The following is a 24,532-nucleotide window of genomic DNA, read 5'->3' on the forward strand; positions in this document are numbered from 1 at the left end:
TTGTAAATCGTCTGTTTTTTACTAATCTTAATATGGATGAAATAGATTATTTAATCTCTGTAGATTTCTAGGTGATCCATTTCTCCAAGCTGTTTGCTTCATACAAAGTTTCTAATATCTTTTCTGTTGAGGACAGTTTAGTTACTTCTGATTTGGTCCCTGTTGCTGTATCTGTTTTTACCATAGAGGTTAGTGAAGTGATGACCGCAATTAAAAACTGCCCTGTGCATAACGTAATGGGCCCTGTTGGTGTCTCAATTTATTTTTTCAAGGAGCACATAGATCTATGGGCCCCACTAATGTCCTTGGAGTAGTAATTAAGGTCCACTTTATTTTTTACTATAGGGAGGTAGTTATTGTCTCAATTTTTTTTAAAAGGCTTAAGGACACAACCTACTTGTTACTGTTCAACTTCGTTGTTGGACTCAACCTCTAAGATACTGGGTAGGGTCTAATGTCTAAGCTGGAGGCATGGGCACAAACCAACAATGTTTATCCTCTGTCAATATGGCTTCCATGGCGGTATAGGGATGGTTGACCAATACCATAATCTAGTGCTCATCACCACCCCCACCCACAGAGCCGGACACACCCTGGACCCTATCTTCGCAGGAGGGACAAACATCCACTTCAGCCACACCACGTAGCCCCTCTGGACAGACCACCACTGCATACACTTCAACACCACCACCGCACCCAAACCCGCGCCTGCCACGGAAAAACTGGAGTAAGATCACAGAGGAACATCTCAACCCCACCCTCCGCCATGACCTGCGCCAACTCTGCAGCCAAAGAACTACGCTGCTGGATCACTGGCTGCGCTGGCTGCACTGACTAGCTCGCACCCCTCCGCCAGCCCGTCAAACTCTGGCGGAACAGGAAAACCACCTGAGACCAGAACAACTACAGAAACGCCATAAACAAATACCACCAATGCATAAGAGCCAGCAAGCGGACCTTCATCGAGAACAAAATCCACAACAACGCAAAAGAACTCTTCAATGTCATACAGCAATTCACCAAACCCCCCAGCGAAGCCACGGACATCACACTATTACAGGATCTATGCAACAAGCTCCGCTCCTACTTCCACCTGATAATCAAGGCCCTCTACTACAACTTCAACGAACAGACTCCGGACACCGCGCCCCTCCCCTCCACTGGCATCCAGCTGACCATCACAACCTGGAAACCTGCCACCACTGAAGACACCGCCACAACCCTGAAGAACATCTCCTCAGGAGCACCCACGTACCCCTGCCCACCGCACATCTACCACAGAGCCGCCGCCACCGTAGCACTAGGCAGGACCATCAACGCCTACCTCGATTCCAGCATCTTCCCTGACTGGAAGCGGATAGAGGTCAAGCCCCTCCTCAAAAAACCCTCGGCCGACTTGACGGACCTGAAAAACTACCAGCCCATCTCTCTCCTTCCCTTCACAGCTAAAGTCACCGAGAGATTCATCAACACCCAACTGACCAGCTTCATCAAAGAGAATGCCATCCTCGACCCCTCCCAGTCCAGTTTCGCAGCAACCAAAAGCACCAAGACTGCCCTCCTTGCCGCCACCGAAAACATCCATATGCTACTCGACCAGGGTCACACTGCGGCCCTCATCCTACTAGACATCTCCGCAGCCTTCAACACCATCTCCCACGGGACTCTTGAAGGCAGACTCCACGACGCCGGTATACAGGAAAACGCCCTCAACTGGATCTGCTCCTTTCTCTCTGGCAGAACCCAAAGAATCTGACTCCCTCCCTTCCTCACCGAACCTACTGAGATCAACTGTGGAGTACCCCAAGGATCCTTGTTCAGCCCCACGCTCTTCAACATCTACATGGCCCCTATCGCCACTATCGTCAAAAAGCACGGGCTCAGCATAATATCCTATGCCGACAACACCCAGCTCATCCTCTCTCTCATGAAGAACCCCGAAAACACCAGAGTCGGCTACGAATAAGGAATGAAAGATGTCGCAGCCTGGATGAGCAACAGCTGCCTAAAACTGAACTCGGGGAAGACAGAGGTCCTCGTCCTCGGACCCTTCCCCACTGCATGGGACAGCTCTTGGTAACCCCCCGTCCTCGGAAGCCCACCCACCCCAACGGACCACGCCCGTTACCTCAGCATCATTCTAGACTCCTCCCTCACCTTAACCCGCCAGATCAACTCCATCGCCTCCACCTGTTTCAACTTCCTTGGGATCTTTCTCAAGACTTTCAAGTGGATCACACCCCCTAATGCAGAAGGACCATCACCCACGCACTCATAACCAGCAAATTGGACTACGGCAACGCCCGCTACGCCAGAATCAACAAAACCCTGCTACACAAGCTCCAAACCATACAGAACTCGTCCTCGGAACCCCACATCACAATTACATTACACAGCACCTATGAGACCTCGACTGGCTCCACATCAATAAGAGTGTGACTTTCAAGCTACTCACCCACGCCTACAAATCCCTCCACAACATCGGACCCAAATACCTAAATGAAAGAGTCTCCTTCCGCGTACCGAAAAGAAACCTCCGCTCCGCCGACCTCGACCTAGCAGAGACAACACGCATCCAGAGAACCAGAGCACACCTTCAGGAAGTGCCTCAAGACCTGGCTCTTTTTTTATTATTGTTTTTATTGATAGTGAGACGCATCAGACATGTATACAGTTCCTACACAAATACCTGGCTCGTTGACTGATACGGCGCTGCACCCTCCCGCCCCACCCCCCAGTGCCTTGAGGCCCTCACAGGAGAGTAGTGCGCTTTATAAACCCCTGACTGATTGATTGATTGATTGATTGATTGAGTGCTTATCACTACGATGTATGTCAAGGCTATGTGGCTTTTATAGACCCTGTACTTTTGACGTCAATTGATCCAAGCTATGGAACAGGTTACAAAGCTTGGGCATAGAAGAAGACCTTGTCATGTTTTGTAGATGCTTACACCAGGATACAACTGTCAAAATTCAGTATGGCCCAAATGGGGAATGTACAATTCCAATTAAATCAAACAGAGGGGTGAGGCAAAGGTGCATGTTAGCTCTTTTATATTTCATATTTATATGAATGGTTTGAATTTGTGTTTAACTAATAAAGTGAAATATATTACTTTGATAAGAGTGCGCCCTTTAGCTTGCCTTTTATAGGCAGATGATGCTTTTCGGATAGGATACTTCCTTTATGTTAACCTTGATCGTAGAGTAAACTATTCATAATCACTTCTTATGATAATTGGCCCCTACAAAGACGCAGACTAACTGCCATTCAATTGTTGCAGTCAAGTTGGATAGTGTCCCCTTTATAAATTATTTGGGGATTCCGGTTCATATTGACTACATCTTTGGCCATTTACTATAGCCTTATAGCCCGTTGTAGCAGGCTATACTGGCTATTAAAGGCCCGCTGAATCGTTAAAGGCCCGAGCCGAAAGACGAGGGACTTTAACGAAACAGCGGGACTTTAATAGCCGTATAGCCCTGCTACGAAGGGCTATAAGGCTATTAGAAGATTCTGCCACTAGAGGGCAGAATGTTCTAACAAATTAAACAAAGGGTTCTCGAAGCTCGAGGGGATATAAATCCCCTCGAACTTCGAGAAGCCTTTGTAGAACATTGGAATGTTGCTCTGCGGGCCTTTACCGGCCCGTAGAAGCACGGAGCACTCCATTGTCTGAAATGGAGCTCCCAACATTCCAATGTTTTAATTATCATTAGATCTCAACAACTCCAGGGATCTATTGAAGCAGTCTTTCGTTTCTCATCCTGATTACATTCTATGCCAATAAAAGAATGAATCCTAGTATATAAAATAAAAATGCATCCCGGTTGGCCTCTAAGTGCTGAAGTATGGGGATATGTTAATGAATATAGGCTACGAAAAATAGACACCAAATTTGTTACCCGTTTCTTGTGATTACTGCATTCTGTCTCCTCATTAACTGGTCATACAGAATTTGGTTTGACATATCTAGATGATGCAGTTCATATCACCCCTTTATTGCTTTGGGTTAAGATCTGGAGCGTGCATGAAGCAGCCTTTTAAAGGTCTGTCCTGAATGACCACTTAGGACTTGACAAAATGGGAGAGATTCCTTGGTTAAGCTACGTCAAGTGGATGTTTGACAGGGTGAGCATCATGGAACTTTTTACAACCCGACCATGATCATTCCTGCGACGACAGAGAGAGTAAAAACTCTTTGGGCCCGATTCACAAAAGTAATCTGAGAGAAAATCCTAACTTTACGACTTTCAGTATTCACAAAAGGCATTGAGGAGTCATAAAGTTAGGATATTGTCTTAAGTAAGTTAGGATTTTGTCTTAAATTTGTTAACTTAAGACAAAATCCTAACTTTACGACTCCTAAATGCCTTTTGTGAATGCCGAAAGTCATAAAGGTAGGATTTTGTCTCAGATTACTTTTGTGAATCGGGCCCATTATGATGATCACCGCTTAACTGTCTGTGCTTTGAAGGCTTAATCTTTGCATAGAGTCACAAGCTATCCTAACCTGGCTACTACTGCAGGCCCAGAATTATATCTCATTTTAATAAGTAACCTGAAATATAGGTTCTATCCCCCGCCTGCTAAGACTGACCACTGTACACTTTCTCATTGCCTTACCTATACGGGGCACTTGGTTTAGATCTCTCCCTAGATACCCGTGTGATAATGCATTTCAACAAAGTACAGTACATTTCATGGTATTTTGCACACTTTTTAAATCTTTCCGCCCCAGATTCTTGGTCCGAATTCTGGAGACCAAGAATTTGAGACGTTTTTTAATTGAGCAGAAAAAGATACACACATTAACTCCTTAAAATAGAACATAAAAGTATACGAATAGAAGGCTTAAAAAATGAACTCCAGTCTGATCTAAATAATTGATTGGAATATGTGCAAAATATAGGCAGTTTTAATTGTGGCCAATTTAAAGTGCAACAGTTATTCTTAGTTCGCTGGATATATTTTAAATGTCCTGTCACTTTCCTAATTCATTAAAGTGCTTTGAAAAAAGTGCATTAGTCCATCAGTAATTTAAAATAAAGTGCAATACATTCAGTAGAACCAAATTCAGTAGCTCAACTCTATCTGTTCTGTTTCCGAACCATTGATCATCATCTACAAAATGGACAAAATAGGCAATTTAAAGTGCGACAGAGATATTTGATATTGAGTCTTCAGAGATATTTTACATATCCAATCACATTCCTAGTCCCTTAGTCTTTTAAAGAAAAAGTGCAGTTATGCATTTAAAGTGTGATATAAATTGCAGAGCAAAATAGATCCAGATTCAGGACACCTTTTCAATAGCGCTAGCCCAATTCTTCTATTCTGTTGCCAAGTTCAAGCATATTAATGGCATGAGCTAAGCAACCAAATTATTCTATATTGATAGAACAGACAGAAGGGGCATCCTTTTGTAGTGAAATACAGATCTTTAAATAACCTTCCTCCTTATTTCAAGTATAGCCAAATGGCATTAAACCTTTTAAGTACCTCCACTAGCTTTGCATATAACTCCTCAAAATTCATTGTGCAAAGTATTTTACTCTTCTAGCTCTGGACTGTTGGAGTCCTTCAGTTCTGGAGAATTAAGGAGTGTGTTATCGTCAAAGCTATAAATATAAACTATTGTTGACCCTTTACTAATTGTTGGCTCCTTTTTGTAACCTCAAGTAGAACAAGACGAGGTTCTAGAAATATCGAACTCTCGATGGTCTGACCAAAAGCCTCAAACAATTCCTGCCAGCAATTAGAGAGAGGCTTGAATGAATAGAACTAATGGAGCCAACCCCCTGCACCTTATCGATGACAATGAAAACAATTATCTGATACTGCCACATACATTTTATGAAGAGTTTCATGGGTATAATATGCCCTCCAACAGGACCGGAATGACTTTCTTTTAAAGTTTGCAGCACAAAGAGATTTATTTCCTATCTCAGCAATTGAACGTCAATCACTCTCTGGCAGATTACAGTGAGTTTTCTTTAATACCCTGGAAAGAAAACTAGTTAGGTTGACCTGCGAGGAAAGACCATTCTGCAGTCTGTACCAGTTTCCAATTCCTAAAAATCTGCTCTTAACCAGAGCACTGCTAATCGGGTGCAGCTCCTGGCTCTCACTCTTAACATTAACCTGCAAAAATTACTTAATTTAGCTGAAGCTTAAAAAATGTTTCTTGTTTTGCGGGCCTCTCCTTGCCAGTAGTTCTTCCCAAGAAAAAGATTTTCCCTGCATGATAAAATCACTGAAGGTTTTAAAACCTATGGAGTTCAAGAACCTGAACTCACAATCTGCTAAAGAAAGCCAAGTACCTGCACTCCTGCAACAATAATAAAAAAATCCATCAAAAAATGATTTATAGAGTTTACTTATAGCACTCATCTGCCCGATAGTATCCCATGGTAAACGTATATCTGGTCTTTTGTGGTAATTGCGCTATTTTGATAAAAGCTGGTATGCTAATTTTTGAGTCCTGAATCATCTTTATAAAAATATTTTTCATCTAATGGTCTTCATTCATTTAAATACCTAAATAAACCCTCCATTAAAATGGCCAGGTAGGAGCTTTCCATACGGTGAAGCGCCAGCCCACCATGTGATTTCTGAAGTTGTAGAACCCCCAATGTTACCCTGGATGATTTACTTTTCCAGATAAAACTCCTATATACTGAATCTAATCCTTGAAAAAAACTTTTGGGGATTTTTATTGGAAAAGTGGAAAAGAGAAATAACATCAGTGGTTGCACTGACATTTTAATCATGGAGATGCGTTCTATTGTCAAGGGGAGCAGTTACCACCTCTCGAGCAACCCTTTTATCTTTTTTCATAATTCAGATGGAACAGGCTGGAAAAATTGTATGTCATTGATGTCCCCAGATATCTTATTGGTGTCTGCACCCTTGCTTGTGACTGAAATTACTCTGGAAGGACAGCTGCTGTTACATTAAAGAACGATATTTCTGTTTTACTTTGATTTATCCTGTATCCTCCTATTTTAGTAAATTCTGTTATCATCTGCATAGCTCCTCTGATATTATCCTCATCATGTAGATATAAAATAATATTGTCTACAAATAACTTAAACCTAGTCATTCCTTCTATGAATGCCCCTATATTTACTTTACAGAGTTGTTCCATGAGGGTTCAATAAAAAAAGTAAAAAACTTGAAGAAAGCGGACACACTTGCTGTGTTAAATTTTTAATAACAATTGAACCAGCCATCTTGGAATTTACCAACACCTTAGCCTGTAGCCCATGGCATAAGTTTGAAAGCATAGCAATAAGTTGGGAAGTAAAACCAAATTATTGAAGACTGTAAGAAAAGCATCTCAGTTCACAAGAACGAATGCCTTCTGTGCATAGATCATCACAACGAGGGCCTTTACACGATTCACATAAAAGTAGTCTATTGCCTGAATTAAAAACTGGGTATTTGCCGAATCTGAGACATTAAAGTACTGATATGGTTTATCTACAACAGCTTGGCTTGCCTGAAATAATGTCAGAGAAAGTAAAATTCCCTAGGCCAGTTGCAGTTGGTTCAGTATGGATGCTCACTGGATTGTCTTTTGGGCAAAAATCCACAACTATTGTGTGGCGGCATCCTAGCTGTAAGAGCGGTAAAAACCTGAACTCAATTTTCTCAATTCCTAAATCAATTTTATTGTCAAAAAATAAACTCTCTGAGGATGGAGGAATATATATTTCTTTTCTCACCGTAATTGAAATGGCTCCGCCTTTCTATCGTGAAGTCTAGATTCTTGCACTGCGAGTGTTTTTTGAAAGCCTCCACGTCAGCATCGTTCCCACTATGAGACCGACCTAGAAAAGCAAAAGACCAAGATCACATGACTGCACCATTAGGAGGACCACTGAGCTGGTCCGTGATCAAATCCTATTTTTAAAGAGTGACTGGAAAAACCAATGTATACATTCAACAGCAAAGTTAAATTCAAGATCAATTGGGAAATTGATGAAATATATGAGAAAATAATTAGTCTTAGGCGAGCCTAAATGATTCTGTAGTGCTAAATGATTCTGAGCACTATAAATGAATGGAAAAAAGAAATTCTTTATTGTATAGTTAATTAAAACCGTTACAATATACCAAATAATAAAACCACATTCCTTTACGCACTATATACCCAAAATACAGATTATAAAACTACCCTATGTAGAAAAGATAAAAGCACAGCTACAGTGGATTTCCTATATGAAATAATAACTTGTGCACAGTTTGGAGTACAGATTATAAATTAGCCAAAGCAGTTCGCGGTATTAGAGTTCAAGAGTTCGTGTTCATATTGGCGTTTTAGATGAATTTTCAAAGTTGATAACAAATTTAATATTTCTACTGATGAATTGAGGATCTTCTGAGTCCATCACATTTAATATCGCGGAACGGCATGTACGAATACCTTTTGCGTTGAACTTTTCCCTAAGTAAACTCCGCCGAACATGCTCTAGCATTGGGCAAATGCAAATCAGGTGAATCATGTCTTGCACTGCAGCTCAACATAGGTTGCAATCCTTCGGGCCAGGAGACCTCCAGCCTGGCTGGTCAGCATTTGTTGGTAATTTTCCCATATGTAGATTTAAATACTTTGATTTTACGTGTGAAGGGAAAGCGAGACCTAAATAAGCAGCTGGAGCCAGTCTTTTGTAGGATTGTATTATCATCCCGGCATGCGCACGGCGTCTTAATGTCAATTTGTCTTCAATCAACGAGTGCGTATTGGCTGCTTTTTTTACAAGCTGCTTGAATGCTGATGCTGGTAGTTTCTTTTGCCAAACAGATGTTAACTCTGTGCTTATCAGAGAAGATTTTAAGTACTTCGCATAATGAGATTTCGGGTTGCTTTGCAGGGCTTCCCAAATGGCAGAATTAATTTCTATGTCGCAATTGAGCCAGATGTTATACCAAAATTTGATTGACTCATATTTTTTGTGCAATGTTTGAGACTGAAATCCAAATTCGAGGAGTACCTGTGCGGGTGAGGCGTCGCATGGTAAACTGAATAAACGTTTGTACACTCTCGTTTGGATTTTATCTAGTAACGGAGCACTTCTTCCATTATGCACCACACTACCATATGCTATTGTTTGTAGTAACTTCGCTTTAATGACTGTAAGAAAGGGAGTTAACAAAGGGCCTTTTAGCTGTTTTGATAGGCTACAGAATGCATGCAATAGAGCTGCTCCCCTCTTTTTGATAGCCTCGTAGTGCGTCGAAAATGTGAGCCGTTTGTCCAGATGTATCCCCAGATATTTATAACTATCCACTACCTCCAGGTTCATGTTGTTAATTGTAAATTTCCGCTGTTTAGGACGACGATGCGTTATAATCATGACCTTTGTTTTTGTGCTGTTTATTTCCATCAAATTAGTCTCGGTGTATCCGGCCAGCTCATGCATGAGGCGTTGCAGCCCTATTTTCGTTTGACTGAGGAGGACAATATTGTCTGCGTAGGATAAATGAGTAAGGGCCAAAGTTCCTAGCCGTGGACGATGTGCTTTGACCCCGTCTAACCTTGGAGTCAGATCTGCCATAAATAAATTAAACAGGTGAGGGGCCAAAACGCAGCCTTGTTTCAAACCTTCACTGGTTACGATCTTCCTTGTTAACCTTTGGCCATTGTCGATCTTAACCTGCATCTAGGTGTTGGTATAAAGGTCCATAATTGGGTTTAAGATCGTGTCCGGCAGGCCCTGTTGCTTTAGTTCGGCCCATAATGTTTGACGACTTACACGGTCAAAGGCCGCCTTAAAGTCCACAAAGCATAGATGTAAAGCTTGATGGTTTTGTAGGGTTTTTTCGGCAATCAGACTTATTGCCATGACATTTGCCATTGTGCCTAGGCCACGTCGAAACCCTGACTGATTTATGGGGATTTTGTTATTTTCATCAGACCATTTTACAAGATCGGCTAGAACCAATGATGCATAATATTTGGCCTCTGCGTCTATCAGCGCAATCAGGCAATAATTTGCCGGGTCCTTACGATCCCCGCCCTTGTATATCGGGTTAATGATTGCACCTCTCCAACTTTCTGGGATACTACTGGCAACATTGATCATCCGGAACAAGGTGCTAAGGTTGCTGGCCCAAAAATGTGGATCTTGCTTGTAAATTGCCTGAGGAACACCGTTCGGTCCTGGGGCACTGTCTTGCCTACTCTTCTTTATAATTCGCAATAATTCGATTTCTGTTTTGTCTTGAGTGGTTTGGCCCCAGTCTTCATTTTTCTTATCCAGTGAATATATCGAATCGGGGGCAATTACAGCAGGGGCTTGTTGAGTCATGGGGTTTATTGAGAATGTATCAATTAGATGTTGAACCCATGCCTTCTCCGAGACGCAAGTCATGCTTATGGTATTTGCGGTTCTATTCATTGAATGTATCTGTGACCAGAACGCTCTAGTGTCAGATTTGTTTGCATTATATACTATTTTCGTCCAGAAATCAATGTCCGCAATTTTTTTTTCAATCCAGATTTGTTTTTTAGTATGATTTCTTTAGGGAAGGTACATCCTGCTATATTTTGGATTGAGAGTTATGACCTTGAGCTCTGCAGCTTGGTCTGTAGGCAGGGCACTGGACAGTCTACATAGGGTGGATGCTTTACACTGCAAACTTAAGAGTGGTATCAGAGAGCCGGTAAAGTTTGGTACTTTGTTATCCAGGACATTCTCTGTAGGTGGTGAAAATGCATCCTAAGGGATCATCTTCTGAACCTGCATTGTCACCTGTCACTCTACACTATCTGATGATACAGATGCTCAGCACTACTGTGCACTTCTCCGGACTAGAATTGTACAAATGCTTTAGTTGCATTAATGCCCCATATCGATAGAGGCTAGAAGTAGACACCTTGTTAGCTGCCTGCACTTGCCACATCCTCTTTGTTGTCACCCCTGTGCTGTCCAGAGGCTTACAGCTATGCTGCGGCTGACAACCACGCTGCGGCTGACAACCACCGTATACATCCACTACCTGCTCATCTTTTGTATTGATGCTTCCTACTCTCACTTGCCTCCTTACCGTACATACTACACCACCTCAAAATGGTATGCAAAGCTGCCTATTCTTTCACTAAACAATTTTTCGAAAATATCTGGTATTCTTCAGGGTCAGGGAGTGCGATATCAAAACAATAAATAAATAAATGCGATATTTCATGTTTTTAATGGTGACATTGACTTTTGTTAAACTGAGGAAGAACATTACTAGAGTAAAAATATGAAAAGAAACAAAAACAATACTGACCAGGATTCAAGAGTAACTACCCCACTAATAAAAATTCAAGCAAGACATTTTGAAATCAACATTATCTAATTGTAATGCCCCATTAATTATAGCTACTAAAACACACAAAGGTGCTACTATCAGATCATAACCAATGTATCTATAGAGGACCTCTGCCAACGATTAGATTTTGGGAGTGGAGACAAAATATGTTTGTAGCAGGGAGCGGTGTCGTTCAGGAAAGTAGCATCAGGGGTAAGAGTAGAAATGGTAGGCCTGGGTAATGGGTTAATAGGGTAGTATGCAGCTTTTTAAAATTATAGAACGGTAGAAGGTTAGGGAGAGACCACTGCCTTGTTGTGGTAAGAAGAATATGTGTTTAACTATATCATGACAGTACAAATGGTGAAAGGAGTGACATTGTTGTGGAATAAATTCACTATTTGATTTCTCTGAATTCCCCTTTTCTGTTGAAACCTGACATGTTGTAATTCAGTTTATCATTTAATTTTTCAATTTACAGTTCCCATATGTGATATTACCCAATACTACCAGTACTCCCAGCTGCAGTTCTAACAAGGCCTGTCCTCATATCTAGTTTCAAGGCCTTGTATCCGTATGGTTTAGAGATTCATGTGGCTCACCACTAATCACTCATCAACACACAAAGGCGGGCCTGGAGATCTGGTTGGGGCTCTGTTCATGCAACCTCAACATATAAACAAGAGATCCTGGGGGAAACCTTTGACTTGCCCTGTGTTGCATACTTACAAAACATGACTTCACCAACATTATGATGCGGCTCAGTGAAGTTGTTGATTGTCCACATCATGCAATCATCAGACATCTTGTATACTTGTGAAGTCACCTGGTGCACGTGAACTGAAAGGTGAACAAACAGAGTGAACATGGAAGGTCTATTTTGCAGTGAAGCAAGCTCAGTGTCCTAACACAACAATATCCAGCAAATGCTGGCACGCAAAGCACAGGTTTGCATAAGTATAGATTGTGTTGTAGTAATGGAACAATCCATGCAGAGGCAAAAGAGGTAATGGAGTGGAAATTCGTGTCCTATCTGGGGTACCTGTTATGGGTGCAATATAATCATGTGTAGCCTGCACCCGCATATTATTCATTGTGCAGCGATGCTTGATGTTATAAAAAGTGATAACCAATAACGCGTACTGGTGAAAACTAGCTCAATCCAATGTGAAGCTGGACAAGTGGCACATAGGAATGTAGTGACAACGTATAAATAGATGTAACATACTCACATAGACCATTAATGATGTGATGCACTAAGACTCTAAATGTTTCTTGAATGCTTATTATGTTAATTATATAAGTGAAATAATGTATTAATAGAGTTATCGGATGTTGTAACTGAAACTTTAATTGATTTGAAAACCCATTGCTATGTATAATGTAGTGCACTTATCATTTTACCCTAAGTCGTAGGCTTGAAGCCGCAGCGCATTCAGATGTTCTCATTTCTGAAACTAATGCTTTGATTCTCATATGAATTGTAGGATGCTATTTCTTTCTCACGTTTTTCATTGCAGGTGGCAAGTGTTTGTTAGCAAAGAGAAGGGCCTTTTTTAGGTCTCGCTTGGCGAAAGCAGCGCATGCGCTGCTCTCGCCAGAGAGGACCTTTTGCAATCAATTCTGCCAAAGAATTACATGCACGGGTAGGGATAGACAAAGATGGCTGCTCTCGCCATTTGTCCAACAGCATGCGCGTGCATGTAATGACAGTGGACAGTCTACTGCCATCTTGTTAAACACGGCGTGATTTCACTTTAAACTGCGTTTAAAGTGAAAGCATGCGCGCATGCGTGCACTGCGCGCCAGCCCTGCCGACCTCCCTTGTTATTTAATTTCTACTACCTGGAAACTCGCACATATAATGGAAAAGGCAAAAGTTCAAACTGAGATATCAACAAGAAACTTTGATGCGGAATAAACTCGACCCAATATTAGACAACTTGATGTTAAAGCACTTGAATAAAAAGTGTTTAGTCCAAAAAAGGTATTACAAACTGAAGAGGGTTAGTAATTTGGTAAATACTGTACCCACAACCACACTCTGGTCACCTGTCAATCCTCTCTTTGACAGCCTCCTGTGTCATCTGTTGAGCACCCCTGCCCTGTTCCTTTGAATGAGACACCCTTCACAAATTAAAAATAGACACCTTCTGTTTATCTACTGGTCACACTGCCTGTTGCTGAAGAGCAGAAGAGGCTGTGCACGTTCAGTTGAGGCACCTATGCCGGGCAGGTGCAATCTTATCCACAGCACTGGGACTTCTCAAATATCCAAGGCGAAGTCCAGCTTGGACACCTCACACCCAGCAAAGGCTACTCCTCCCGCAGCCAGGGTCTTTATCTCACCTTCACCGATCCCAACACAGCAGGATAGTTCCCTCTTCTACTTTTCCTCCCTCCTCTCATGTGATCTGAATATGGTGGGTCCAGCCTAGAGTAGGAGGGAATGGCAAGGACGAATTGTTGCAAGGAGAGTACATGGAGAAACGTTTCAACGTCATGGAAATTTTGTGGTTGTACCCATCCTAGAGCATGTGCGAGAAAGGCATTATAGGGACCTTTGCCGAATATGATTTTGAGAATATGATGCATTCTGACAGGGACAGTGCCCACCTCTCCACTTTGCCTCTTGAACGGAGAGCACCTGAGCACTAGTGTCCTACTTCCTTCAGATTGGCTTTATGCTGCTTGACACATCACTTGGTGGAGAGACTTCTTAGGAAGACTCCATCACAGACACCTTTTCTCTTTCAACTTATTGTGCAAAGATAAACTAAAGATGTGACTCACAGTGTTAGAGTAGAGATAGAGAATAACAAATGTTTTTCTTTTATGAAGCACCGATGCAGGGAAACTTGGATTCCTACTTTTTGATTACTTGCACATTGATCATGAAACTTATTGATCTTTTCCTGCTGCATCAGGTAAACTTGTTCAGATGCTTCGGCTTTCTGTTATTGCCTCTGTACTTTTATAGCCTCATGCTGAGATTTGTATACGTCAAACTATTTGTGAAATTGTGATACACTTGACTAACTTTCATTTAGTTGTCGCTCTGAGTTATTGTATGGCTGCAATGAGTTACACTGTATACTGAATTGATTACCCCACAGTTATTTTCCCCGTTACACTTTCATGGTGCTTTAAAGAACCGCCAGAGAATTGACATTGAAGAATTTTAAAATAAACGCGTCCAGGTCCTTTCAGAGGCATGGCTGCTTCACTGGCAGTGTCTTGGTGTTGGACAATGGCTGTAGAGAAGCACATAACTGAATAAGCATTCTGAATCGCAAGGGAAAGAGTTCGCCTCAGATCGCTGCTGGACAGAAGGAATGAGCAATCAACACAAATCTAATAAAAGAAGAGTTTTTTTAAATCAAAATAATATTCTTCTCAAGCATTATTCTACACTGTCTGGTGAAGGAGCTGTGCATTATGGGTAGACACGTTTATGCAGTACAGTAATGAAGAAGCAGAGCAGGCGAGGCAGAGGCGGGAAAGGGTAGCAGATAGAAATGAAGGATACAGGAAGTGCTTGTAAAAGGGAGACTGGAGAGAGACGGGCAAAGAGTGGAGAGAGAGATAGAGAATGTGTGCGTGTGTGCACGTGAGCCCACATGCACATATGTAGACATCAGTGCATGCCATCCTGCCTTCCAGCCAGCACGGATCGGAGACAGGGGGTCATGGGTGGGAGGGAGGAGGACGCAGGGAAGCAGGTATTAATAACATAGAAACACAAAACTGACCTTCTCGTTGCTTCCTCGCCTCTCATCCATTGTCCTCCCTCGCTGGCCTAGACTTGAAGCACACCTAGACTCCCAGTCAGCCAATCAGCCAATCAAAACGCTGCCTTAGCAGTGTTGTGATAGGTCTATCGGCGCTCAGACGCTCACTGGGAGCCTGGAGATGTTCTCCACGCAGTCTGTAATGCAGCCTGCATGGAGAGCATGCGAAGTGCGCAAGACTGTTTGGCCGGCCCAATAATATTGGCCAAGCAGTCATTGCGCACTTAGGAGGGGGCTACCACTGGTCCCCTGCCCCCACCCCTTACGCAAAGCTGCTGGAATTAGGCCAAAATAAAATGATAACACGAGCTAATATTTAATTTTGCCTTCATTTCACTGCCAAAAAGTATTGGTGCAACACTCCTCCGCCTTAGCAAGGGAACTGTCATTGCTTCCTGCTCTCCTGCGTTTGGACACATGTCTGTCTGTGGGTTCGGAAATATGTCAGCATTTGGAGGTCTTTTTTACCTTCAGAAATCTATATAAGCTTAGGACTTCAGAGAGGCATGGCAGACTGTAGGAGAGCCAGAAGCCTCAAACTAACCCACCGTGCCCTAATAACCTTTTTTCAAACGTGGCTCTTCGATTTTCCTTCGCATTCGTTCTGCTAAGTCAGATTTCATCTTAGCCAGCAAGTCATGTAAAAGGAAATCTGCCATGCTTTTTATATATTAACATTTGGAATGTTCATAATATCGTCCAATTTCTCTTGCATTTCATCTTCCGTGTCCATAATTTCATGCTGCCGCAGCCTGATGCATTTACGAGCTTTGCAATGGATGAAAGATAAAAGTATACCTTTTATTGTAACACAGCCATCCTCCTCCGAAACAGTTACGTTTAAGTTCATCTTCGAAATTCTTCCTCGGCTGAAAAAGAATCAAGATCAGTGAATTACAAATCATGTTCATTTTCACCTTTCTAACTATCTCTTGGAAATGTAGCAATGTGGGGGGGAGGACGAAACATAGGGGCCTATTTACAAGATAGTTTGTGTCAATCTTCCATCACGCTAAGTGGTGCACGAGCGCCGCAAAACATGAATGCGATTTATGAAACCACGCAAGGCCACTTTGCGTAGCCCTGAGTGGCTCCATAAATCTGGAGTAAAGCAACAGAGCGCAAATTGTCTTACTCTGCGCATCGCAGGCATGTTTTTTTAGATTTACCAGAACTGGTAAACCTGGGACTGTGCCAAAAAGATACACTTCCCCTGGAGAGGCGTAACAAGGAGAAATATCTTTATTTCTCCTTTTTACTTCCTCTTTCAATGCGTGCTGCATTCTGCTGCACACATGGAAAGAAGAAAATGCCTCTCAGGATTATTTTTGTGCATTAAGGTGCCCCTTCCTTCACAAAACAATCCTGAATGCAACACCGGCCCCCTTGCATGGTGCAAGGGTGCCTGCATTGGCACTAGGCAGTCCATTGTGCACCAGCGCTGGGAAAAGGAGAGGAACGTGCCATATTGCAACAAGCATCAGCATACCCAATACGTCTCGCCTTTGGGACCTTATAAGTATTTAATTATGCATCTCAATATCCTTGGTGCAACATCAACTGTTGCATGGCTAAACACTTATAATGTCCCAAAGGCGAGACCTATTGGCTATGCCAATCCTTGTCTTACCAGGCCACACATTTCTGCCATGTGTTTACACTAGCTGTAGAAATGCTATGCTTACCCCTGCTCTTACCCCAGGGACAGGCAAGGGGATGCAACGAGTATCGTACGACCTCTCATTGCAAGCATGCAACACATACCTTTTATTTGAGGGAATGTCTCAATAAGGAGTTATGTTTTAATCCCTTTTTTCAAGAACAAAGAACTTGCTACCATTCACCCTTCTATTGTTTAAGGAACTGCAAATGTGAAGTTAAGTGTTTTTTGAGGTAGATAAAGAACACCAGCAAGAAACAGACATACTTGAACAGCAAGTTTAATGTTAAAAATATAACTAGCACGTTTTGATTACTCCCTAGAAGCAGTGTAAGAATGAAGTGTACATGCTTCACATGGCTGCTTGAAATATATTTTAAATTTTAGTCAAATCAGAGCTCAGTAACACCTTTGATATATGGAAAGTAAGGGGGCCTGATGCACAGAATTAACTTAAAACTAAATCCTAAACTTATTACAATTTTGGTATTCACAGAAGGCACTTACTCATTTTGGTATTCACGGAAGGCACTTATTTCGGTATTCACAGAAGTTAGGAGTCCTAACTTTAGGACTCCTAAATGCCTTCTGTCTATCAGCGCCAAAAAGAGGCACCTATATAACGGGAACACTAATTTCTAACAATGCTGTTAGTGAAGAGCAATACATGTCCTATAAAATTATTTACATATAGGCTGCAATTCTACTGACTGCCAACAGCATTACGTTGTCAACTCTACTCCAAGGGTGATTCGAACAGAGCCCTGTTAAACATCTTCATTATGTCTCCTCGTTGTATTATAGCAGTTGTTTCCACAATAGCTAGTACAGAGAGCTTCAGGTTTTGCTACAGTGTCTTTATTATCAGGGTCACCACTCATGCAAACTATCTGGAACTATCTGGAGACGGTCAAACATCTTACTTATACAATAAAAAATAAAAAAATCTTTTTATTACATGAAAACCAGCTCCAAAACATAGCACATCAGTTAGCAGCGAAAATTCATTGACAATTATTGATAAATGCAATTAGTCACAGTAAGATAATCAACCTACCCGCCCAATCCCACCCTCCCACCTGACCTAGATCCTGCCCCTAAACCACCCCAAATGATCCCCTCAATGCATACCTGTAAGTTCCTAACCCCCCCCTCCCTACACTCCACTCCCACCCTGAAAATGGCACCCTGGCCTGCAGTACCTCCAAAGCCCAGGAGGAGCCAGAGCAGGGATGGAGCCGCCAATCCACAGAGTTGTTAAAGCACATCCATCAGCTAAAAGGCCCCACCCCGTGCCCCACTCACATTGGCTCCTCAGTCGGCTGCGGATCCAGCCACTCCCCTCTATAGTGCCTCCAGGCCGCCCACAGACTTTCCCATTTCTTAGGGCAACCTCGACTTTTGTAAATGACCCTCTCCGCCCGCTGGCACCAATCCAGATATCGCTCCCATTCTTCCACCGTTGGCGTTAGATCACTGCTCCACAACCTTGCGATGTTTCTTTTAGCTACCATGCTCGCCAGGGCTAACCATACCTTGTCCCACCTCGGCCAGATGATATCGCTGGTAACTCCCAACACATGCCACCTAGCCTCCAGCGGCACCTCTGCTCCCACCACTTCGGCCATGATGCCCGTCACACTAGACCAGTATGCCTTGATCTTTGCGCAATCCCACAGGGTATGGAAGAAGTTCCCTTCCTCCCCGCACCCCCTGAGGCAGAAGCGGGAGTCCACATAGCCTATTCGGTACTGCGTTGTGCGTGGAGTGTACAATCTGTGCAGGATGCGAAGTTGAACCAGCCGGAACCTCACGCGAATCGCTACCTCTCTGGGGCACTGCAGAGCCTCCCCCCAATCATCATCCTCCAGCAGCCCCAGGTCTGACTCCCACCTTTCCCGCAGGGGCCCCAGCATGTCCGGTACGTTGTTACTGAGTTTTTTATATGTGAGTGAGATTGCTTTATCTATCATGGGGTCTAATAACAATCTGTCCTCCAGTGGTGCATGTTCTGGCAGCTTCTCCCCCGGGGCCAGCTGCCTGTGCAGAGCGAACTTGAGCTGTTGGTAGTGATATTCTGCCTGCAGATCGGTAAATTTCACCATCTCTCCCCGTTTCCAAATGTCCCCCAGCACGTCGATACCTATTAGGCCCCATCTGCGCAGATCTCTCAGTTTCGCCACTGCCGGCAGGAAGGATCCCGCCCATAAAGGAGTCTGCTCCGTGAGCCTCGCTTCCCACCCGAGCACTTTTGTTGCTCGTTTCCAGACCACGACCACTGCTGCCGTTTGGGGAGGAAGATGACGGCCCCGCCTACCTCTAGTATATAGCGCTGCTAGGTACGTGTCGCTGCCAAAAGCTAGTCTGTCCAACCCTGTAGGCTAATTCCTCAAGAGGGGAGAACACCCATCCATTCACATTGATTAGCTGTGTCGCCCAATAATAGAGACGGATGTCTGGTACAGCCAGCCCTCCCTCATATGGGCCCCTTTGCAGTTTCTTGAGGGCTATTCGAGGACGCCCACCACTCCATAGCAAGGAACACTGTTCAGATTCAATCGCCCTAATAATCTGGTCTGGGACCAGGAAGGGAGCACATTGTAAAGCATAAAGCAAGTGAGGGAGGGCAATCATTTTAAATAGGACGGCTCACCCCATCAGCGAAAGCGGGAGAGACCTCCAATGCTCCACATCAACTCGCAGCTGATCTAGCTGCGTCGAAACATTCAGACGCAGGAATTCCGAATCAGAGTGCGTTATCCAAATCCCCAAGTATTTGAAAACATCCTTCCAGGCGATAACTCCACAATCTGCCGGTAACTGGGGTTGGGGCCCCGCTAACACATGCCCCAGGGACTTACTCCAGTGTATGCGGTAACCGGAGTACAAACCGAACTCTCCTATTATGTCCATCAGCCTCTCAATGGAGGCCTCCGGTCTCTGCACATACAGGAGGATGTCGTCAGCGTATAAAGAAATAAGCTCCTCCCAGCCCCCTCCCAGATCGATGCCCCACACCAGCGGATCCATTCGGATCCAGTCCGCCAGTGGTTCCAGCGCCAGTGCGAACAAGGTGGGCGAGAGGGGGCAGCCCTGACGTGGGCCCAAACCAAGGCGTAATTCTCGTGACAGCACTCCATTCGCTCGGACTCTTGCCAGCGGCGCAGTGTATAGCAGTTGCACCCATGCTCAGAAGTGTTCGCCAAAGCCCAATTTTCCCAGAACTGCGTAGAGGTACTGCCACTCTATACTATCAAATGCCATATGAGTGTCGAGGGACAGCAGGGCCGCCGGCACCTCTGGCCTTGCGGAAACCTCCTGCAAGACCCCAAACAAGCACCGGAGATTGAGACGAGTGAGGCATAAAGCCCGATTGGTCCGGGTATATCAGGGACTGTATAACCGCCCCCAGTCTCGTGGCCAGAATCTTACCGAGGACCTTGGTCTCGAAGTTCAGCAAGGAGATGGGTCTGTAGGAGCTACACAGCTCCTGCGGTTTACCGGCCTTATGTATCTCAACGATCGTTGCCGACCGTAAGTCTTTGGGAAGTACCCCCACCTGCTTGGCTTCATTAAACATACTCCGCATGTGAGGTGCCAGGCGGCTGGACACACAGCCAAACGCTTCTGCCGGGAACCCATTGGGCCCCGGCGCCTTCCCCACCTGCAAGTCTCCCATGGCGCCCTCCACTTCCTAGACCGTTATGGGTGAGTCTAGGATGTCTCTATCAGCCTGTTCCAAGGTAGGCAGCTGCAAGGGAGCCAAGAAGTCTCAGTAATCCTGTTCCTGTCGGACAGCATGAGACTGGTAAACCGCCTCGTAGTATTGTGCGAATTCCGCCGCTATCTCCCGCCCCGTGACTCGCACAGACCCATCCGGTCTTTGAATTCCCGGGATCCAGTTACGGTCTCGGTCCCGTCTCTCCAGCCAGGCTATCATTTTGTTGGCCTTGTCCCCCAGGTCGTACACTTGCCTCTGGATTGCCAGGGCATGAGATCTCGCCTGGTCAGTGAGAACATCTCTAATCTCTTTAGAAAAGGAGCCGCTGCCGATGCATCCTATCTCGCACCTGCTCCGGGGACTTTACTTATACAATTTTAATCAAGTATCAAAAGGAATATGTGAGACCTTTCAAAAATGTACTCGTTTCTTTTATCAGCTACAAAACAAGGTAACTCCATTACTGGAAATACTAATTTCTAATTATACTGTAAATGAAGAACAATACGGATCCTATGAAATAATTTGCATAAGACAAGTAGGATGATAATGATAACTGATCTCAAGAGTAATAAATAACTGCATAGTCATTTGTTAAAGGAGCGACACAAAATGTATGATCAATGGTAATAGAAAACAATCATTGGCTGTGGCGGCTGTTGGTCTTGCATATAATGCATTATGGGTAGGTTCTATTTACCATATCTTCTTTACCATGGCCTCATTAGAGATTTCCTTCAGACGATAGGCTGCAATTCTACTGACTGCCGACAGATGCCCGCCCTCGCCATTACGTTGACAACTCTACACAAAGGAATGTTTTGAATAGCGCCCTGTTAGCCAGCTTATTCAAATCTCCTAGTTGTATTATATAGTTGCTTCTACATTAGTGTAATGAAATCTTTAAGCCTCGGTTACAGGAATGCCATATTCATGAAACGCCAAGCAAATTTTGCGCACACTGGGGCATATTATCAAAGACCGGTGTTAAAATTATCGCAGTTTTATCGGCAGGAAACTGCCGATAAAACGGCGATAATGGGCTTGATAATACGCCCTTGTTAATTCCCATAGAAGCCCATCAGAACATGGGCTACTATGGGAATTAACAAGGGCGTATTATCAAGCCCATTATCGCCATGTTATCAGCAGTTTCCTGCTGATAAAACGGCGATTATTTTAACACCGGTCCTTGATAATATGCCCCTCTCTTTTCTTCCCATTACCACAATGCTGAGACTCTGTCCTCTTGAGGCGGAAAGCCGGGAGGTTCAGAGCACGTTTTTTTTTTTTTAAAAGTGTGTGTCTGGCTGAATGTCGATTTAGGACTGGAAGCCTTTTAAACTGTAAACTGCATTTACCTGTGCACTAGTGAAATTCCCGGTGCCCTCTGACCTCTGCTGGTCCCCCGCAGCCGAATCACGGGCTGACACGGGCCGGTATTGAAGGAACACACGCCATCTTAGGGCTGGTGGAAGGGGAGCATTCCAGCTGCCTGGCCCCTCCCCCCCCTCTGGTGAGCTTATAAATACCTCCGCTAAACCTGCCTAGCGCTGAATACTGTGACTCTGTCCTCTTGAGGCGCAAAGCCCGGAGCTACAGAGCACGTTTGTTTTTTAAAAAGTGTGTGTCTGGCTGAATGTCGCTTTAGGACTGGAAGCCTTTGAAACTGTAAACTGCATTTACCTGTGCACGAGTGAAATTCCTGGTGCCCTCTGACCTCTGCTGGTCCCCCGCAGCCGAATCACGGGCTGACACGGGCCGGTATTGAAGGAACACACGTCATCTTAGGGCTGGTGTAAGGGGAGCGTTCCAGCTGCCTGGCCCCCCCCCCCCCTCTGGTGAGCTTATAAAAACCTCCGCTAAACCTGCCTAGCGCTGAATACTGAGACTCTGTCCTCTTGAGGCGCAAAGCCGGGAGGTAAAGAGCACGTTTGTTTTTTAAAAAGTGTGTGTCTGGCTGAATGTCGATTTAGGACTGGAAGCCTTTTAAACTGTAAACTGCATTTACTTGTGCACGAGTGAAATTCCTGGTGCCCTCTGACCTCTGCTGGTCCCCCGCAGCCGAATCACGGGCTGACACGGGCCGGTATTGAAGGAACACACGCCATCTTAGGGCTGGTGGAAGGGGAGCGTTCCAGCTGCCGGCCCCTCCCCCCCTCTGGTGAGCTTATAAAAACCTCCGCTAAACCTGCCTAGCGCTGAATACTGAGACTCTGTCCTCTTGAGGCGGAAAGCCGGGAGGTACAGAGCACGTTTGTTTTTTAAAAAGTGTGTGCCTGGCTGAATGTCGATTTAGGACTGGAAGCCTTTTAAACTGTAAACTGCATTTACCTGTGCACGAGTGAGATTCCCAGTGCCCTCTGACCTCTGCTGGTCCCCCGCAGCCGAATCACGGGCTGACACGGGCCGGTATTGAAGGAACACACGCCATCTTAGGGCTGATGGAAGGGGAGCGTTCCAGCTGCCTGGCCCCGCCCTCCCTCTTCCACTTTCGCTACGAATGCCTGACCTCCGCCGGAGGTGCAGCGGACGGGCGCAGCGGGCGCGCCGGAAGCGCGCCGAAGGCAAGCCCGTCTGTGCCCGTCCGTGACCGGCCAGGGGCAGGAACTCCTGGGGGTCTCACACTCCGGAAACACTACAGTTCCCTGAAACTTAGAAATCTTTGTCCTCCCACTGGCAATATCTGCCGGCACAGCCTAAATATTAACAATGGAGACAAAAAATGCGCACATTGCCCTTTCACTGTTAAGAGACAACTGGGATCGAGGCACAAGGGTAGAATATTAAATCTTGCCCTGCTAAATTGCTGGTCTTTGGGGAAGCACAAGCTGGAAATATATGAACATCTGACTGATCATGGGGTGGACGCACTATTCCTCACGGAGACATGGCTACACTCCGCGTCTGCACCTGATGTACTGGCCGCACTCCCTCCAGGATATGATATTAAGAGAGTCGACAGGAAGAAGGGGAAAGGGGGCGGGATTGCGATTATACATAAACGAGAGCTGACTTGCACTTTAGAAGAGAGGGACATAGCAAAAAGTGAGACTGGTTTCTTTTCCCTAGCAGTGCCCCTTGGATACTGTCTCAAGGGATTTTTAACATATCGCCCACCGGGACCTGGAGCCAGCTTTCCCACGCATAATGATGGACACTCTCACACTCTCTGCTCTCACACATGAGACTCCTCCTTTTAGGGGACTTAAACTATCACTTCGACGACCCCCTAAACAACGAAGCGCAGGAATTCAGACAGGAACTAGAAGGCATACAGATGCTGCTAAAATCAGATATGCCCACTCATTGCCAGGGCCATCTTTTGGACCCTATCTACGCCAACTGGGATACTCTGACCGTAGCACCTCCAACGCCTGTCATTTGGTCGGACCATTTTTTAGTCCCATTTCGGGTAGCGGTCCCGGAAAACGGACTTCAGAATGGGAAAACCACTACTAATAAACGCAGGAAATGGGCCAAGTTTTGCCCAGAGGAATTTAATAAAATAATAGAATCCGAAGGCCTGCTTGAGAGCGAGGAAATCGAATATGCCTGCGAAATATTAGACTTACAAATCCAAAAGGCGTTAGATGGCACAGCACCATGGACTCAGAATGCTCCAGTAAGGAAATCTAAATCTGCCCCCTGGTTCGATACTGATCTACGAGAACTTAAAGCCTCATGTAAAAATCTAGAGAGGAAATGGCGTATGTCCTACTCTGAGACAGACAGAGTCGATTATAAGAAAGGCTTAAAAGAATATCATGACATGATCCAGAAAACGTAGAGAACCTACTACTGCACCAGAATTAAGAACGCGTATAACTCCATGAAGGAAATGTTCCTAGTATATAGGGAATTATCTGATCTCGCCCCACTGACAGCCCCGACAGATGGATCAGTCAGAGCCTGCAATCAAATAGCAGAGTTTTTCGCCAGCAAAGTGGATAAAATCTATACGGCATTTCCGGAGGCAGCTAGAGTAGGGGATGGGAAAAAGGAAACCCCACCCAACTATACAGAACAGTAACAGCCTCTCGGCATTTCTGGTCC

The 24,532-nt window shown here is 44.5% G+C and overlaps 1 protein-coding gene and 1 long non-coding RNA gene across 2 annotated transcripts in view; one reads left to right on the forward strand and one right to left on the reverse strand.

Moving 5' to 3' along the window:
• Positions 1–24,532, forward strand: part of LOC144756279 (uncharacterized) — a 385,761-nt gene that overhangs the window by 241,461 nt on the left and 119,768 nt on the right. The window lies entirely within an intron of this gene.
• LOC144756278 (uncharacterized) overlaps positions 1–24,532 on the reverse strand; it is a 411,513-nt gene that overhangs the window by 224,725 nt on the left and 162,256 nt on the right. Inside the window, exons 3-5 of the mRNA XM_078645939.1 lie at positions 15,894–15,964; positions 12,034–12,144; positions 7,734–7,838 (exon numbers count right to left, since the gene is read on the reverse strand). Of these exons, the coding sequence (XP_078502065.1) occupies positions 7,734–7,838; positions 12,034–12,144; positions 15,894–15,964 (287 nt within the window). The remainder of the gene's footprint in view (positions 1–7,733; positions 7,839–12,033; positions 12,145–15,893; positions 15,965–24,532) is intronic.

The sequence above is a fragment of the Lissotriton helveticus genome, chromosome 5_1, assembly GCF_964261635.1.
Source record: "Lissotriton helveticus chromosome 5_1, aLisHel1.1, whole genome shotgun sequence".
NCBI lineage: Eukaryota > Metazoa > Chordata > Amphibia > Caudata > Salamandridae > Lissotriton > Lissotriton helveticus.